The sequence below is a fragment of the Eriocheir sinensis genome, chromosome 61 (assembly GCF_024679095.1).
Source record: "Eriocheir sinensis breed Jianghai 21 chromosome 61, ASM2467909v1, whole genome shotgun sequence".
Taxonomy (NCBI): Eukaryota; Metazoa; Arthropoda; class Malacostraca; order Decapoda; family Varunidae; genus Eriocheir; species Eriocheir sinensis.
Window position 1 is genome coordinate 10,121,623 of NC_066569.1, and position 19,967 is coordinate 10,141,589.

The 19,967-nt window shown below is 46.3% G+C and overlaps 1 protein-coding gene across 1 annotated transcript in view; it reads right to left on the minus strand.

Annotated features, from left to right (window-relative positions):
• Nucleotides 1–3,085: 3,085 nt before the first annotated feature.
• The window catches only part of LOC126986427 (ribosomal protein S6 kinase beta-2-like), a 28,587-nt gene continuing 11,705 nt past the window's right edge, over nucleotides 3,086–19,967 (minus strand). The window contains exons 2-7 of the mRNA XM_050842579.1: nucleotides 11,429–11,641; nucleotides 8,108–8,246; nucleotides 5,901–6,027; nucleotides 5,606–5,654; nucleotides 4,813–4,992; nucleotides 3,086–4,203 (exon numbers count right to left, since the gene is read on the minus strand). Coding sequence (XP_050698536.1) covers nucleotides 3,093–4,203; nucleotides 4,813–4,992; nucleotides 5,606–5,654; nucleotides 5,901–6,027; nucleotides 8,108–8,246; nucleotides 11,429–11,641 — 1,819 coding nt within the window. The 3' untranslated portion in view covers nucleotides 3,086–3,092. The remainder of the gene's footprint in view (nucleotides 4,204–4,812; nucleotides 4,993–5,605; nucleotides 5,655–5,900; nucleotides 6,028–8,107; nucleotides 8,247–11,428; nucleotides 11,642–19,967) is intronic.

Below are 19,967 nucleotides of genomic sequence, written 5' to 3' on the forward strand. Positions count from 1 at the left end.
CATTATGTAGTGACTTAAATCCCTTTATACACAATCAAGGTTATACAGATGCACCTTGTAACACACTTGTAGATACCTTTCACCTTTATTGTCGAGACAAACCACTGTATGCACAATTAAAGTAACACATATGCCCTAATAACTCCCTCTCTCATGTCATATATTCCTCTCTAACCTTAATTTTATGGAGTCAGGTATGCATGATAGGTGCTAGTAACATATGTCTGTAACCCGTCATCCTCCCTTCAAGTTATCACATGTATGGTTAACAGATTACTAGTTAACAAAAAGAAGTTATGCCTTTTTAACCCTCCAGTATGCTTTTAAGGAGTCAGGCTAGGAGTTAGGTGCTATTGCTTGATACATAAGTTCTAGTAACTCTTCCTTGTCCCCTTACATTATCATTTCTAAGGGTGACAGATTATACTAGTTGATTAAAAGAAGTTGTGTCTCTTTAACCTTCTCCTGTAGCTATTGTTTTAAGGAGTCAGGCTTCTACACACGACAAAGGGCTAGTAGGGGAAGATTAAGAGGAGAAAGCAAGAAGATAAGGGAGGGAGAGGAAGGGAGAGAGAGAGAGGCAGAAACAGACAGGGAGAGGGAGAGAGAGGAGCAGTCATCCACGCCTCAGGTCCCGCGTTCCATAATATATGTTCCAGTAACTCTTCTTTCTCCTCACAAGTTATCATTTCTAAGGGTGACATACAGTAATCAATGATGAGGTGTGTCAGCTCATAATTGTCATCAGCCCTTATTCTGTTGAGACATCGCTATGTACGTGAAAAACCTATTGGATACAGTGGAATATAAGGTTTCTCTCCCCCTTTTCATTTTTAATATTTGTCAGATCCCCGCTTTAATAAACTGCTAATCCTACATAGACATTCCTTCACTCATTGGAAGGAAACTGGATACTGTGGAGGATAAACACCGTCTCTCTCTCTCGACACACACACACACATTCACATAAAAGGGTATAGTATAAGAATATAGAAAAGAATCTCCCACACTCACTCTCTCTCTCAGTGGGTATAGCTAGCGTAGAAAATATCACCACAGCAACACACAAATTCACACACACCCCTGCCACTGTTAGTACTTATAGTGATAATAATACTCATGCTTTATATATGTACACACTCCATATATATACTTATACACAAGGACAGAAGGATAAGACAGATGTATGTATATAGAGTCCTGATATGTTCTTTCTTATATTTCTTATGAAGGTTTAAATTTGGGTTAGGTTAGGTTAGTGGGTCGAGAAGGTTGCTGGGTGTGGATGGTGGTAGGGGTTTGGTAGATAAATGGTTAGGTTGCTTGAGCTGACGAAGGCTTAAAGTTGGGTTAGGTTAGGTTAGTGGGTCGAGAAGGTTGCTGGGTGTGGATGGTGGTAGGGGTTTGGTAGATAAATGGTTAGGTTGCTTGAGCTGACGAAGGGTTAAAGTTTGGCTAGGTTCAGTTAGTGGGTCCATGAGGTTGCTGGGTGTGGGTATGGGTGGTGATAATGGTATGTTAGATAATATAATTGGTTAGGTTGGTTGAGCTGATGAATGAGGTTGCTGGGTGTGGGTGTGGGTGGTGATAATGGTATGTTAGATGATATAATTGGTTAGGTCGGTTGAGCTGATGAAGGCTTAATGTTCGGTTAGTGGGCCCATGAGGTTGCTGGGTTGGGTGTGGGTGATGGTAGGGGTTCGTTATATAATAGAATTGATTAGGTTGGTTGAGCTGGTACATATGCTAGATTTTTTAAAGGTTATGTGGGTGGTTTCCCTTTATATTTCCACTTTTGGGATAGAGCTACCTGGGAGTATTTGGTTTTCAGGTAAATCGGCATATTACAAACTCTTTCACCCCCTCTCCACACACATGCCCACTCATCCCTTCTCATGCACACCTCCCACATGCTTTCTCACCCCCTCTCCCACACCCTATTCACACTGGGCAAGGATCTAAGGCTGTCTTGTAACCCTTTTCCCACACTCTCAGACACACCTCTGCACACCTTCTCTTCACACTAGACACACCAAAGATTATATTCCAGCCTTCTTCCACACAGTCATTATCATTATTGTCATCATTATTACACTGCCATCATCACAGTCATCATCATTGGGTATCATTATTCTTAGTGTTATTACCAACTAAAACATCCCCCTTCCTCCACCTGCCCTGCCATTTTCTGGGTGTACTGTTTAGCTATATATATTCCTCCTCTCTCTTCTTTTTCCCTCTCCTTACTCTTCATCCTCCTCCTTTTTCTTCTTCCTCCTTCTTACTCTTCTCCCTTCTCCTCCTTCCTCTTCTTTCTACTCCTCCTTTACTTTCCTTCTTTTTCCCTCTCCTTACTCTTCATCCTCCTCCTTTTTCTTCTTCCTCTTCTCCCTTCTCCTTCCTCTCCTTTCTACTCTTCCTCCTTTACTTTCCTTCTTCATCCTCCTCCTCTTTCTTCCTCCTACTCACCCACCACTTGGTTTACCGGGACAGAACATTACCAAAGACCAGCTGACTATATATCCCTCCATCTCCTCTTTTGAAAGCCTCATTTGAGCTCATCAACAGATAGGACCCGTCGACAGGGAACTCAGGCACTTGATATACACACTCATTTAGCATTTCTGACTGTTAGCAAGCACTCAAGACACTCACTTTGCTTCCATGGCTGTCACTCAGTTCTTTAGACAGTCAGGGAGCACTCATCAGCACTTTGCACAGTCATTTAGCACTTGACAGTCACCTCGCACTTTTAGACAGTCAGGGAGCACTTATCAGCACTTTAGACAGTCATTTAGCACTCCAGACAGTCACCCAGCACTTCAGACAGTCACTTAACACTTCAGACAGGGGACAGACTAGGGTAGGCAGGACATAGCTGGCGGACAGTAAGAGGAGAGGTAGGACAGGACAGAGTGGTAGGCTGGGAAGGGTAGGCAGGGAGGAGGGGAGTGGTATGCAGGGGCAGGTTGGGGTGTTGTGGTAGGCAGAGCAGGACAGGGTGGTAGGGTCGGGTAGGGTTGGTGGGACTGGGTTGGTTGGCCGCAGGGTTGGGGCAGGTTTGTGTCGGGGCGGGGCAGGGCGGGGCGGGGTTAGCATATAATCCCCTTCTCCAGGATGATACTAACTGACGCTTGCCCCGGTCCACACTTATGCTGGTCCCCGGGGCTCTTGAGGTCACACTTCGACCCCTGGCGCCTCAAACACAGCGGGGACGGCCTCAACTTGACCTCCTTGACCTCTTTCACCTCCTTGTTCTCCTTCCCTGAGGCCACCACCTTCCGTGCCCCACCCTCTCCCTCCCTCCTCCCCTTCTCGTGGTGTCCGGGGCGGGCGCGGGGCTTTGATGGGGAGTCGAGCGGTGGCGGGGCAGTGGGTGGGGCAGGGTGGTGATGGTGGTGGTGCTCCTCTGAGGTGTGTTTGTTGATGGTGTTGCGGTTGTTTTCCTTGTTGAGTTTGTTCGCTCCACGTCGGCAGGGAGGTGTGGAGGTGGGGGTGGTGGAGTGGTGGTGGTGGTGTGGAGGTGTCGGGGAGGGTGAACTGGTGTGACGGTTCTCCTTACGTTCTCCTCCACGTCGGCAAGGGGGTGTGGAGGTGGGGGTGGTGGAGCGGTAATGGTGGTGTGGAGGTGGAGTTGGGGATGGGGAACTGGTGTGGCGGTTCTCCTTACGCTCTCCTCCTCCACCTCCACTTTTTGCTCCACGTCGGCAAGGGGGTGTGGAGGTGGGGGTGGTGGAGTGGTAGTGGTGGTGTGGAGGTGGTGTTGGAGATGGAGAACTGGTGTGACGGTTCTCCTTTCGCTCTCCTCCTCCTCCTCCACCTCCTCTTCCACTTCTGCTGCTACTACCTCCACTTACACCTCCACTCACACCGCCAGTTATGTAGTGGTATGACGCCATTCCACTGGGACTTATAGGGTTGTGGGCAGGTGGTGGTGTGGACGGCGGTGGTGTTGATGGTAGTGGTGGTGGCGGTGTTGATGGTAGGGGAGGTGGCGGTGTGGATGGTGGGGGTGGTGGTGAAGTGACTGGGGCTTTAGCTGGAGTGGTGGAGGTACTGGTGGTGGTGGTGATGGTTTCAAGACTGGCTGTGGGGGTGGTGTCACTGGTGGTGGTGTCGGCAGGGGCAGGCAGGGGTCGGGCAGGGTTCTGGATGTCACTGAGCCACTGGTGTTGCATGGCCTCCTCCACCGTCAGCCGGGACCTGCAACACAGCAATGCAAGTGAGGCAAAGCAACACAAGGAGGGGAGTGGAACAGGGCTGCTACGTGAATCATTGGTGGAACAGTTTGCCGGAGGAGGTTGTGTGTAGTGAAAGAGTTCATGCATTTAATCCTACGACTTAACAAATATGAGGATTGAGGACAAGTTTAGGTGCTAATATTACTGTTTAATGTTAGTGGCCCTGTGGAACGCTGCTATGGCGGCGGACCGGGGCCTGAAACCTCATCAACGGTAAACGGTATCAGTAACAACAAATACGACCAGCATGTTCATAGCCAATTGAGAAGAGGCAGCCCTTATGAACGATACTGGCTCCCTCGACTCTTATGCCATCGCTAGGTAAGCAATCATACAACACAGAAGGGAATATGAGACAACACTAGGTATATGGAAACACAAATGACACAGCACAGATGATAGGCAACACCCCTACACTGGTATACTCCAACACCACCCTACACACACACACACACACACACACACACACCTAGACATCCCTACACACACACACACACACACACAACACACCTAAACAGCCCGACACACCCAGCTCTCCCCCACCCCACCCCACCAACACTCAACCACTCACCCGGGGTCAACCAAGAGGAGGCGGGTGATGAAGTCAATGGCCGCCCCCGACACTTCCCCGAAGAGGTCCTCCGGGAAGTCCACCTGGCCCTGGGAGATGTTGAGGAAGGTCTCCTGCTTGGTGTTGCCTCCGAAGGGTGAATGACCAGTGAGCAGGACATACGCAAGCACCCCCACCGACCTGCAGGGGGGAGGGGGTTAGGGGGGTGGTGGGGAGGTGAGGGCGATGGTGGTGGTGGTGGTGGGGTAGTAGTAGTAGTAGTGGTAGTGAGGTAGTGGGGGAGTGGTAGTGAGGTGAGATGGGGGGGTGTAGGGGTGATGGTTGTGGTGATAGTGTGGTGGTAGTGATGTTGATACTGGTAGTGGTGGTGATGGGATGAGTAATGGTGTGTAGCAATGGTTGTAGTGGTGGTGATGATGGTGGGTGGTGATGGTTGTGGTAATGGTGTGTGGTGGTGGTAGTGATGATTGGTGGTGATGGTGATGATGATACTGGTGGTGGTGGTGGTGATGGGATGAGTAATGGTGTGTAGAAGTTGTAGTAGTGGTGGTGATGATGGTGGGTGGTGATGGTCATGATGATAGGTGCTTGGTGGTGGTGATGGTGATGATAGGGATGGTGATGATAATGATACTATTATGGTGGTGACTCGGACGATGGGGAACCAGATGCATTTATAACAACAACAACAACAACGACAACAACAACAATGACAACAACAGTAATAATAATAATAATAATAATAATAATAATAATAATAATAATAACACTCCACAGCGCTCATCACACTTACCACATGTCTGTCGCCAAACTAATGGGCTCGTACTGCAGGATCTCAGGGGCTGGGTAGAGAGAGAGAGAGAGAGAGAGAGAGAGAGAGAGAGATTAGTCTGGCATTCTGTGATATTTTAATACTTCTACTACAACTATTTCTGCTTTTAGACAAGTATGCACAACCTATCAAATTTTTTTCATGAATTACACCCACAACTACACCCATACCCATAGCCACACACCCACACACCCATACTTAAACTCACACCCACACCCTCAGCCATAGCCACATCCACAGTCACACCCGCACTCACCCACATAGTCCGGGGTCCCCAAAACCTCCCTCACTTCAATGTCCGAGAGAATGATGCGAGAGATTCCGAAGTCGCACAGCTTGACCTCGCTTACCGGGTGCTCCCCCATCAGCAGCAGGTTCTGGGGCTGTGCGGGGAGAGAAGAGAGGTGTTAGGGGTAAGGGAGATGGTGGAAGAGGGATTGGAGGGGTGAGGGAAGGATGCTGGGAGGAGGATCAGAGTGTGGCTTGAGGATTGGGGGAGTGTGAGTTTAAGAGAGGAGTGCTGGGAGTGGGCTTGGGAGAGGGATTGGAGGGGTGAGGGAAGGATGCTGGGAGGAGGATTGGAGGGGTGTGGGTTTAAGAGAGGAGTGCTGGGCTTGGGAGAGGGATGCTGGAAGAGACAAAACAAACTCCTGTCTCACACTCACACCCAAAATCTTAAAGCTTCTAATGGTCAGTATTTTTTTCTTCTACGATTAACCTAAAGTGTCAGTAGGCTTTTATGGTGGGGCCTGTTAGTCGACCCCAGCCCATTACAGCACAGGCAAGTATTTTATAGTAGCACCATCTTGCTTGGCTCATGCCCCCCCCAGAACTCATCTTGGATCCTGTTTAGAGAGTTTCTCCAGAGTGTGGGTTGACAGGTGGTCTATAGGACAGCATGTGGGTAGTCTTAGGCCATGCACTAACCACTCAGCCACAGCCTCCCAAGATGATGATATCCTCGTAGCTCAAAGTGAAAAAGAACTGTTCTCTCTCACAAAAAAATATTCTGAATTGCAGTGGTCAGCATCACAATCAAGAGGTCCCATGTTCAATTCCTGGGCAGAGTGGAGTTGAATGGGCAGTCTAATCTGTGCCCCTTGTCCACCCAGCAGAGAATGGGTACCAAGGGTCATATTCTTAAACATCTCGACGCCCAAACACACATATCTGACAAGGCTTACGTAGGAGTGGTGGGCATTTTCAGGGGTAGTTTGACCCTTCTGATTGGTTGACCCTTCTTCTGTACCATGAATCTAAAATAGCACTCATTAGAACCCGTCTGATCTCCTTTAAGGCCTTTGGAAATCGTTGATGTGAGAGGTGGGAGAGTCTGAGAATACCGCCCCAAGTGTCAGTCAGGGTTGTGTCTGCCTCCCGGGGGTGTGTGGGTGTGAGACTCCAGTCGTACCCAAAGAACCGTCACTAGAGCTCCAAAGCGTATTCGATGAGGGTTTTGGCTGGTGATTGTGTGTTCAGGCCAGGGTGAATTATATATACTCACACACAAACAACGTCTTTCTTTCAATATATCCACACTCACTATATTTTTTCCCAGGTGAGGGGACTGGAGGGAGTCAAGGAGTAGTACAGTGCCATCTCAGAATAGTGATGCTGAACGGTATCCCTCACACACTCTGACACATTTTACTCAGTATATTCACACACAGTTCTCTCTTCCAGGTAAGGGGAGTGAAGGGAGCCACAGAGCACAGTTCCTCTCCTACAAGGTTAGTGGCTGTTTCTTTCTAGCATGCTTAACCTGTCTTCTTCAGCTAACTGAAGCTATGAGTGGCTGAGAAATGGCTGCATATGGAATGAAAATGAGGGCAGCACAACAGCACGGGGTGTGTATTAATGTGCTCCTCTCATACCCATGCAGACACTATTTTTTTCACCCCAAAATTTATTGTTACTGGGTATTTTTGGTTACAAAACAACCACATTGGTGATGGCTGGCATCCAGCCCTGACACTCTGCAGTCAACTGACCCAGGAGTGACCCACCAATTGCCACATGGTACCATGACTCCAATATACTCAAATTTTGGGTTGCACGTTGGACACCATGGGTTGTTCCAACCCTGGGACGCTAAACGCGTTTGGACAGAAATGGCGGTACCAAAGCACACATGTTGAGGCTACTTAGGTCAACCCCTTTGTCTCCTTGGGACTATAAATACCAGGTGAACGGACACTTGTTGAGGGGTTCAGGGAATGGTGAAGGGTGGTGTCGGGAGCAACAGGTCTGGTCTGGGAGCACAGTCGTCCCTTAACATTCCCTTCACAGGGGTTACTTAACAATAGACACCCGTGAATGTTAAGTTCCCACAAATATCTGCTGCCCTACCTTGACCACTGCCCTTTTCCTAACTAATGGAACACCATATGTGTATCATCAGAAGCATTATAATTGGTACAAAAACCCGATTGACCCTGCAATGGGCCAAGTGTGTGTGTGTACCTTGAGGTCCAGATGGGCTATGTTGTGGGCGTGCAGAAACCTGAGCGCCGCGAGGATGTTGGTCATGTAGCGCCGCACCGCCTCCTCGCACAGACTCTCCTCCTCGTCAATCACCCGCTGCAGCTCGCCGCCCTCAGCCCTGCAGGCAAGGGGGGGTTATTACCATCATTATTTGTAGTAGTAGTACAGTAGAAGTTTTACCTTTACTACTTCTACTATTAATATTCTTATTACACAAACTATATTACTATAAATTACCAAAAATATGATAAATTTGAATAGAAGAATCACGCAGAGCAATAGAGAGAAAAATCATGGGTCGCACAAGGAGAGACGGGGAGTGAACATCATGGAACAGGGAACAGATAAAGGTTGAAGATATTTTAGTGACTATGAGGACTAACAAATGGACTTGGGAAGGCCACATCATGGGTGAAACAGATGACAGATGGACAACCTAGGAATTGTATGTGAGGGCAGACAGAGGACCTGAAGAGATATAGAATAAGAAACTTTGCTGGGGCAGTATGGAGTGAACCACCACCAAACAGAGAACCAGGTGGAGAATTAAAATAAGAATCTTTGCCATAGCCAGAGTAAGATGGAGTACACTAACACCAGACAACCAGGTAGAGAGATGAAATTAGAACCTTTGCCAGAGCAGGATGGAGTACACTAACACCAGACAGAGAACCAGGGAGAGAGGTTGAATTAGAACCTTTATCAGAGAAGGATTGAGTTCACTAACACCAGACAGAGAACCAGGTAGAGAGATTATATTAGAACCTTTACCAGAGCAGGATGGAGTACACTACCACCAGACAGAGAACCAGGTAGAGAGATGAAATTAGAACCTTTACCAGAGCAGGATGGAGTACACTACCACCAGACAGAGAACCAGGTAGAGAGATGAAATTAGAACCTTTACCAGAGTATGATGGAGTACACTAACACCAGACAGAGAACCAGGTAGAGAGATGAAATTAGAACCTTTACCAGAGAATGATGGAGTACACTAACACCAGACAGAGAACCAGGTAGAGAGATTATATTAAAACCTTTACCAGAGCAGGATGAAGTACACTACCAGACAGAGAACCAGGAGAGAGATGTAATTAAAACCATTGACTGAGCAGGATGGAGTACACTAATATCAGACACAGGTGGAAGACGTTGGGAAAGGTCTTAATTCTGCAGTAGATTAGTATATAATGACTTAAGGGGGGGTTGCCTTAAAATTAAAACATATACATTTACTTATTCTTGAGATAAATAAATAAGAGTTAGGATTTTGTTTTAAGTTAGAGGATGTTAATGGAGAGAAGAACAATGGTTTAACGGAAGAGGTACTGATAGAAAATGGGGTTAGGGTTGCCGGGGGTGAGGTTTAAGGGGGCTACTCTAAAATTAAGGGAGATGGGGTTAGGGTTGGTGGGGGTGAGGTTTAAGGGGGCTACTCTAAAATTAAGGGAGATGGGGTTAGGGTTGCCGGGGGTGAGGTTTAAGGGGGCTACTCTAAAATTAAGGGAGATGGGGTTAGGGTTGCCGGGGGTGAGGTTTAAGGGGGCTACTCTAAAATTAAGGGAGATGGGGTTTGGGTTGGTGGGGGTGAGGTTTAAGGGGGCTACTCTAAAATTAAGGGAGATGGGGTCTGGTTTGCCTACAGATAGTTAAAGTAAAGATGAAAACTTACAGATCACTTAAAATGCTTTAGTTGACCTTTCTGCGCACTGTTTTCTCTCATCAAATATTGAAAGGAGTGAGTGAAGGACATTCAAGGGCGTCACACCGAGGGAGGGGTGGAGGGTGTCTATTGAACCGTGGGACTTCTAGAAAATGAGAGGGGGTCGGGGGCGGTGTAGTTGTGGGGAGCAATACACTTCACTTAACACTCAAACACTATATCAAGAATTTAAGTCATTCACAAGGACGTCACACCGAGGGAGGGGTGGAGGGTGTCTATTGAACCGTGGGACTTGTAGAGAATGAGAGGGTGGGGGGTAGGGAAGGGATAAGGGAGGGTCGCAAAACTACCCCCTCAAAAGTGTGATATTCTTTTTTCTTTGGGGGGGAAGGTTGTTTGAAATGTGTCAGGGAAGGGATAAGGGAGGGTCGCAAAACTCGCAATACTGCCCCCTCAAAAGTGTGATAGTCTTTTTTCTTTGGGGGGGAATGGTTGTTTGAAATGTGTCAGGGAAGGGATTAGGGAGGGTCGCAAAACTACCCCCTCAAAAGTGTGATGTTCTTTTTCTTTGGGGTAAGGTTTAAGGTTTGAAATGTGTCAGGAAGGGATTAGGGAGGGTCGCAATACTGCCCCCTCAAAAGTGTGATATTCTTTTTTCTTTGGGGGGGAAGGTTGTTTGAATTGTGTCAGGGAAGGGAGTATGAGGGTCGCAATACTGCCCCCTCAAAAGTGTGATATTCTTTTTTCTTTGGGGGGGAATGGTTGTTTGAAATGTGTCAGGGAAGGGATTAGGGAGGGTCGCAAAACTGCCCCCTCAAAAGTGTGATATTCTTTTTTCTTTGGGGGGAAGGTTGTTTGAAATGTGTCAGGGAAGGGATAAGGGAGGGTCGCAATACTGCCCCCTCAAAAGTGTGATATTCTTTTTTCTTTGGGGGGGAAGGTTGTTTGAAATGTGTCAGGGAAGGGATTAGGGAGGGTCGCAATACTGCCCCCTCAAAAGTGTGACGTTCTTTTTAGGGGGCTCTCTGAAACGTGTGACACTGTGACGGGGGGGTGGGAGGGCATTTCTCGTTACGTGCTTAACCCACTGCTCTCATGTTCTAACCTTCAAACCTCCCGGACAACCATAGGAAAGATGCAGAGATGAAAATAAGTGTAAAAATAGGGATGAAATATGTGCCGTAACCCGTCCGGCCGCGGTAGGTGAGTAGCCCAGTGCAACTCAATGTGAGAAAAAAAAAAAAAAAAAAAAAACAGGGGGATCGTGTATATTCCCTTGCCTTTTAGCGACCCTAACCCGGTAGCAACGGGGGTCATGTTTCTTAATGGTCCCTCTAAGCGAGAAAAATGAGAAAAATCATCACTCACACAAACCATTTCATAATATATATCTAAGCATTTGTGATCAGTTTATGTATCATCTATTTTGGGGGTTTAAATCATGGCACAAATTTGGCCTGTCGCTGCTACACGGTAAAGCCACAAATTTGTCCCGTCGCTGCTACCGGGCTAAGGACCAAAAAGGGATTAGTAAAAGACCTATGACAACATAAAAGCAGTGTGCTATGTAGGAAAGGACATATGACGGGGTGCATCGACGGAATCTTCACCGGAACCAGCAAAGAGAGTTGACTTACAGCTCGAGGACCAGGACGATCTCTGAGGCCGTCTCGTACAGCTGGTGCAGGGACACGATGCGGGAGGAGGGGCGGGCCAGCAGCAGCACGGCAGCCTCGTGCAGGATCTCGTGGCGCACGTCCTGGGCACGCCGCCGCTTCCGCATCACCTTGGCGGCGAACCATGTGCCCGAGCGGAGGCAGCGCGCCCGACGCACCGCCGCGAACTTGCCCCTGGTGGGAGGGAAGGGAGAGGGTAAGGGCCACATCGTCACCCTCATAAAATAATCCCCTAAGTCATTTTTCAGCTTTTTCCAGGTTTTTGTAATACCCTACGCCCCTGTCCACCCAGCAGTGAATGGGTACCAGGTATTAATCGGGGGTTGTGTCCCGTCTCCTGGGGTCTGTTCCCTTCTCCTATAATTCCTTCCCCTTCTGTCTCTCTCCGGCATATGACCACAGATGTTGCGCCGACTAAACGAAACTTTCCAAAACTTTCCAGGTTTTTGTCTACATCAACTTTTTAACACTTGACGCCCGTTTTTGAATAGTTGCCTTCGTCATTCAGGGTTCGAGTGTTCTAGAATTGGCCTTTTCATTTCTGCCTAAATATTAAGTCAAATGAGATAATGACAGTTCTTTTCTGATTTCCTGTAAAGTAGAAAATATAGACTTAGGCGGTTCAGTCAATCTACTACTACTACTACTACTACTACTACTACTACTACTACTACTACTACTACTACTACTACTACTATTACTACTACTACTACTACTACTACTACTACTACTACTACTACTACTACTATTACTACTACTACTACTACTATTACTACTACTACTACTACTACTACTACTACTACTACTACTACTACTACTACTACTACTACTACTACTACAATAATAATGCAGTTCCGACTAATATTCTTGTATCAATATCTTTACACACACACACACACACACACACACACACACACACACACACACACACGGGTGATGATAAAGGCGTAGCGTGATAGCGTGATGATGAAGGAAAAAAGAAGAAAAAAAAGGTAAAAGGAGGAAATAGGAGGAGGAGGAGGAGGATAAGACGAAAATGAGAGAGAGAGAGAGAGAGAGAGAGAGAGAGTTAAAAAAAAAGAGGAAAGGAAGATGAAGGAACCAACCACAATCAATACTTCTTGGCGCCTCTTCACGCGTCCTCACCACCACCACAATCACCACCACCACCATCACCACCACAATCACCACCACCACAATCACCACCACCACCACCACAATCACCACCTCCAACAACAACAAAAACACACCAAGAACTAAATTATCAAGCGTGTAATCATGACAAAAAAAAAAAAGTGTGTTCACGTGTACCTGTGTGTGTGTGTGTGTGTGTGTGTGTGTGTGTGTGTGTGTGTGTGATGATGTCAGCGGCCCTCGAAAAAAAAAAACGGTCAGGTCACACACACACACACACACACACACCCACACACACACACACACACACACACTGCATTCCCCCCCCTCCCCCCCCCTCCATAGACACATTGTTCCTGTTACCCACCTCCCTTTGTTATTATTATTATTATTATTATTATTATTATTATTATTGGGTGAATGTGAACCGGAAGTGACTAGAGGAAGACTGAAGGGAAAGGATGAACAACAGGTTAGTCTTGTTGGTGTAGAAAGTGGAGAGAGAGAGAGAGAGAGAGAGAGAGAGAGAGAGAGAGAGAGAGAGAGAGAGAGAGAGACGGAATCAGCCTGGCCATCAAAACACACACACACACACACACACACACACACACACACACACACACACACACACACACACACACACACACACACACACACACACACGAGAGAGAGAGAGAGAGAGAGAGAGAGAGAGAGAGAGAGAGAGACGGAATCAGCCTGGCCATCAAACACACACACACACACACACACACACACACACACACACACACACACACACACACACACAGCAAAAAAGTAAGTTAGAGCTGGAGGCATCCCTTTGACCCTCCCCCTCCCCCCCCACACACTCCCTTCATTTTTTTTTTCCTTTTCCTCCCTTCTCCACTTTTTTTCCCTCCCTTTTCTTTTTTCCCCCCATCTTCGTCTTTTCCCTCCCTTCCTTCCTCCTTCTCTTTTATTATTCTCCTTCCCTCTCTCTGTCTTTTCCTTTCTTTTTCCCCTTTTTTTCCCTCCCTCTTTCCCCATCATCCTTTACCTAATTTCCTCCTTTCATCCCTCCCTTCTTTATTTTTCCTTTCTTTTCTCCTCCTTTCCTCTCATTTCTTCCTCCTCCTCCTCCTTTCCTTATCTCCTTATTTTCTTCTTTTCCCTTTCTTATGTCCTTATTTAACTTTTATTCTTTTCTTCCTTTCCTTAATCCATTTTTGCTTTTCCTTCCTTCCCTTCCTTTTTTTCATCTTTCCTCTTTTTTTTCCTCCGCTTCATTTTTATTTCATCCTTTCCTTCTTCCCTTCCTTTCTTCCTTCTTTCCCTTCTTCCCCTCTTCCAAGACTCTAAAGACTTCTGGGGAAACGTCCGTCTCTCTCTCTCTCTCTCTCTCTCTCTCTCTCTCAACTGTGAGAGAATGGAAGGAGAGAAGGTGGAGACGAGAGAGAGAGAGAGAGAGAGAGAGAGAGAGAGAGAGAGAGAGAGAGAGAGAGAGAGAGGTTATATATATATTTTTTTCTTGTCCTTTCATGGTAGTGACAGAGTTATGGTAATGGGAACTTTTGTTATTAGAGGAAGAAGAAGAAGAAGAAGAAGAAGAAGAAGAAGAAAAAGAAGAAGAAGGAAGAGAAGAATGAGGAAGAGGAGGAGGAGGAGGAGGAGGGGGAGAAATAGTGCTGGAAGAGTATGACGGAGGAGGAAGGAGGAAAATAATGTGTAAAAGGAGGAGGAGGAGGAGGAGGAGGAGAAAAAGAAGAAAGTGCTGGAAGAGTGAGGTGGAGAAGGAGAAAAGAGGAGAAAGATAATAATGTGGTGGAGAAGCAAGAGGAGGAGGAGGAGGAGGAGGAGGAGGAATAGTGTTGAAGGAGACTTGTTGACACAGTTCTTGGGGTGAAGTAAGGGAAATCTTGTTCTCTCCTCCTCCTCCTCCTTTCCCTCTTTCCTCACCTTCCCTGCCTTTCCTTCACACTTTTATTTCCCTCCTAAATTCATCCTCATTCTTCTTCCCTCTTTACCACTCCTCTTTCCTTTCTTTCCTCCAACTTTCCCTCTCCATCTACTTTCTTTACGCCTCCTCCTCTTCTCCTCTCTCCCTCAGCCCCCCCTCTTCATCTCCTTTCTCTTCTTCCTCTTTCTTCAGAGAAAATAATTTCACTGGTGGAAAAACATGTCTGCCTATTTGACATGTCCCATAAAGACATTTAGCAACAACTGGAAGAACATGTTTAGCACAGCTGAGATGTGTCCGGGCTGAAATTAAGGACAGGATCGTACTGCTACGAGACGGTGCGAGCAGCACGCTGGTGCCGGCCCATGACGGTCCCGTGCAGGGCCGGGCCGTTTACGTGCTGGTGTACTGGGAATACGCATGCTGGTGCCGGCCCGTTACGGTCCCGTTCAGGTACGGTCACGCGCCGTAAACGTGCTGGTGGAGTGTGAATCGCTGGCGGCAGCCTTGCCCAAGAGCTAAAGCACTCGGTCGGTCTGTCGACGAGGACTGGCGTGTGTCTAGGCAACCTCGTAATGAGTCAATAGGCTTTCTGTTGCCTGCATTTCCATGTTTCCTCGTCCCCCCTGTGCTTTCCTTTTCTCTTCCTCCCCGTTCTCCCAACTTCCCAAATTCAGTCGAAAGGGTCGAAAGACTTCAAGAAGGACTCGTTAAATCTTGAAGAGCAAGTTAAACATCATGTGGATTCCTACCACTACCACTACTACTACTACTACTACTACTACTACTACTTCGTTTCTTAATATATTTCTTACTTTTGTTTTATTAAAATGGAACTAAGAATGCTGTGGACACACACACACACACACACACACACACAGAAGGGGGAGGACAGTAACCTTAAACCCCTCAACTGGGAAAGTGATCAACCTCTCTCTCTCTCTCTCTCTCTCTCTCTCTCTCTCTCTCTCTCTGCAAGTTGTCAAGAAGACTTGGAAAGAATATATAAACAAAATAATTTTATTATTATTATTAATTATTATTATTATTAATAGTAGCAGTAGTAGATGCTATGATGGTGGTGGTAGTGATATACTCTGCGCGCACACACACACACACACACACACACACACACACACACACACACAGGTATACAATGAAAGGCTCAGTGAAACTATCCATGAGTGAATTACTGCATTGAGAGAGAGAGAGAGAGAGAGAGAGAGAGAGAGAGAGAGAGAGAGAGAGAGAGAGAGAGAGAGAGTCCTTTCACAGCTTGAGACTTGCTCTATTCTATACCGTTATGAAGAACCAGCCTTTTCCTCTCTCTCTCTCTCTCCGTTCCTTGCTCCTGAAAGGTCATGTGTATAACCCCTGAATAAGAAGAGAGAGAGAGAGAGAGAGAGAGAGAGAGAGAGAGAGAGAGAGAGAGAGAGAGAGAGAGAGATAGCACAGTGATCTTGACACTGATGACATAAACAGTGCCCTCTCTCTCTCTCTCACACACACACACACACACCTGTACCGCATTCTCCAGTTCTTTGTTCAAGCTTGTCCGCCTGATAACTGATGTGACGTCACGAGGCCCCCAGGTGTGTGTGTGTGTGTGTGTGTGTGTGTGTGTGTGTGAGAGAGAGAGAGAGAGAGAGAGAGAGAGAGAGAGAGAGAGAGAGAGAGGAATTGATATAGATAGATCGAAAAAATGGATAGAAAAATATATACAGAATGAAAGAAAGTGATGAATTGATATAGATAGATCGAAAAATGGATAGAAAAATACAGACAGAATGAAAGAAGTTGAGGTAAAAGAAATGAGAGAAAATAGAATGGAGGAGGAGGAGGAGGGGGACTAAACGAAACAAAGGAGGAAAAGAGAGAAGAAAAATAAAATAATGGAGGGAGTGTTGAAGAGGAGGAGGAAGACTAAACTAAATTAAGAAAGAAAGAAAAAAAAACGCATAATAAAAGGAATGCAGGGAGAGGAGGTTAGGAATGGGGGGAGGCAGGCAGGCAGGCAGAGGCAGGTCATGAGAGAGAGAGAGAGAGAGAGAGGCGCCGCGGGCAGGGTCGGTCTCTCACCCTCATCACCGCCGCCGCCGTCACCGTCTCCCCTGCCAGACGTATGACCCAACATTTTTGTCTCGGTTTCTGGCAGCAAATCAACAAATAAAAGCCGATTCTTAAGACTAATCAGTTCATTCCACTTGCCGTTTGTCCATAGCAAAAATTATATACAGATTGCAAAATGCGTAAATATATAATTATTGTTGATACGTGGGATTAACGTTGTAATTCCTTTTGTATTTCGTTATAGGAACACTTTATTTTTCTAATGACTTAGCGGTTTACAAATTCTTCCCTCTTCGTCTGTTCCCTTGACATCAGTTTCATCCGTATCAAAAGCTCTCCTCCCTCCTCGACCGTTCCCTTTGCTTCAGTTCCAGCAATGTTACAAGCTCTCCCTTCCTCGGCCATTCCTTGATACCAGTTCCAGCAATATTACAAGCTCTCCCTTTCTCAACCGTTCCCTTGACATCAGTTCCAGTAATGTTACAAGCTCTCCCTCCTCGGCCATTCCTTGATATCAGTTCCAGCAATATCACAAGCTCTCCCTTCCTCAACCGTTCCCTTATCAGTTCCAGCAATATTACAAGCTCTCCCTTCCTCAACCGTTCCCTTGACATCAGTTCCAGCAATATTACAAGCTCTCCCTTCCTCCACCGTTCCCTTATCAGTTCCAGCAATGTTACAAGCTCTCCCTTTCTCAACCGTTCCCTTGACATCAGTTCCAGCAATATTACAAGATCTCCCTTCCTCAACCGTTCCCTTGACATCAGTTTCAGCAATATTACAAGATCTCCCTTCCTCAACCGTTCCCTTGACATCAGTTTCAGCAATATTACAAGATCTCCCTTCCTCAACCGTTCCCTTGACATCAGTTCCAGCAATATTACAAGATCTCCCTTCCTCAACCGTTCCCTTGACATCAGTTTCAGCAATATTACAAGCTCTTCCTTCCTCAACCGTTCCCTTGACATCAGTTTCAGCAATATTACAAGCTCTTCCTTCCTCAACCGTTCCCTTGACATCAGTTTCAGCAATATTACAAGCTCTTCCTCAGCCGTTCCCTTGACATCAGTTCCAGCAATATTACAAGATCTCCCTTCCTCAACCGTTCCCTTGACATCAGTTTCAGCAATATTACAAGCTCTTCCTCAACCGTTCCCTTGACATCAGTTTCAGCAATATTACAAGCTCTTCCTCAGCCGTTCCCTTGACATCAGTTCCAGCAATGTTACAAGCTCTCCCTTCATCAACCGTTCCCTTGACATCAGTTTCAGCAATATCACAAGTTCTCCCTTCCTCAACCGTTCCCTTGACATCAGTTTCAGCAATATCACAAGCTCTCCCTTCCTCGGCCATACCTTGACATCAGTTCCAGCAATATCACAAGCTCTCCCTTCCTCAACCGTTCCCTTGACATCAGTTTCAGCAATATTACAAGCTCTTCCTCAACCGTTCCCTTGACATCAGTTCCAGTAATGTTACAAGCTCTCCCTTCCTCCACCGTTCCCTTATCAGTTCCAGCAATATTACAAGATCTCCTCAACCGTTCCCTTGACATCAGTTTCAGCAATATCACAAGCTCTCCCTTCCTCGGCCATTCCTTGACATCAGTTCCAGCAATATTACAAGATCTCCCTTCCTCAACCGTTCCCTTGACATCAGTTTCAGCAATATTACAAGCTCTTCCTCAACCGTTCCCTTGACATCAGTTCCAGCAATATCACAAGCTCTCCCTTCCTCGGCCATTCCTTGACATCAGTTTCAGCAATATTACAAGCTCTTCCTCAACCGTTCCCTTGACATCAGTTCCAGCAATATTACAAGCTCTCCCTTCCTCCACCGTTCCCTTATCAGTTCCAGCAATATTACAAGATCTCCTCAACCGTTCCCTTGACATCAGTTTCAGCAATATCACAAGCTCTCCCTTTCTCGGCCATTCCTTGACATCAGTTCCAGCAATATTACAAGATCTTCCCCTCAGCCATTCCTTGACATCAGTTCCAGCAATATTACAAGATCTCCCTTCCTCAGCCATTCCCTTGACATCAGTTCCAGCAATATTACAAGCTCTCCCTTCCTCAACCGTTCCCTTATCAGTTCCAGCAATATTACAAGATCTCCCCCTCAGCCAATTCCCTTGACATCAGTTCCACCACTATCGGTTGTTAGGCAGACCAAACCCGCTCCCAGCATAGAACTCTCCATGAACCACTTATTTGTGTTGAATCGATGGGTACATCCAACAGTGATTTCCTTTGTTGGCAATAGACAAGCACCAGTAGGAGAAAAAAAATAGTTACTGTAAGGGAAGTATGTGGGATTTAATAGCAGTAAGGGTTAGTAGAAGATAACAGCGATTGGAATGGAAGTAGTATGTGAAATTGTTAGTAATAGTATGGTGTTAGTAAGTCAAGGGAGGCATGATGGAGGAATTCAGCGAAGGGGAAAAATGCTCAGACGCTGCCTTTGTTTTTCGTTGGTAACACTGACGGCTCTCGGCAAGGGATAGCTTTGTTGTGAAGGTTTTCTAGTTGTGTGGTTTCATTGGAGGGTTTGGTCTTGGTTTTCAGTGATTCATTGTTCTCATTCGTGTTTGCATGGAGGCTATTTTATTATTATTAGTCATTATTGTGATCGTGATGAGTTTAATTCTGAATAATTGTGATTTGATTGGGTGGAATTTCTCTCTCTCTCTCTCTCTCTCTCTCTCTCTCTCTCTCTCTCTCTCTCAAGGCTGTCTTCATGGCCTTGGTTCATGTGTAAGAAAAGTGCTTCTTTTAACCCAATTGAGGAACACACGAGCTCGCCATTCACACACACACACACACACACACACACACACACACACACAGAAAGTTTAGATGATTTTGGTTTGTTTCGTTTTCCTGTTACTACTACTACTACTACCACTACTACTACTACTACTACTACTACTACTACTACTACTTCTGCTGCTAACGATAATAATAATGTCCTTTACCATACTGTACAGAAAGTTGATGTTTGTATGCTTACGTGAGAAAGAGTGAAGAGGAGGAAGAGGAGGAGGAGGAAGAGACGTATGAAGTGATGAGTTTAAAGGGAAGAAGTGAACGTACTGAGAGAGAGAGAGAGAGAGAGAGAGAGAGAGAGAGAGAGAGAGAGAGAGAGAGAGAATTTTTGCATAACTGGATAGCTCTAGTCTGTCGGGCGAGAAATGTTAAAATGCTTCAGTGTGTGTGTGTGTGTGTGTGAGAGAGAGAGAGAGAGAGAGAGAGAGAGAGAGAGAGAGAGAGAGAGAGAGAGAGAAAGAACAAAAGGAGAGTAAGAGAGGGAGATAAAAAAAAGAGAAGGAAGCCAGTTATTAAGTCTCAATTACGCCAG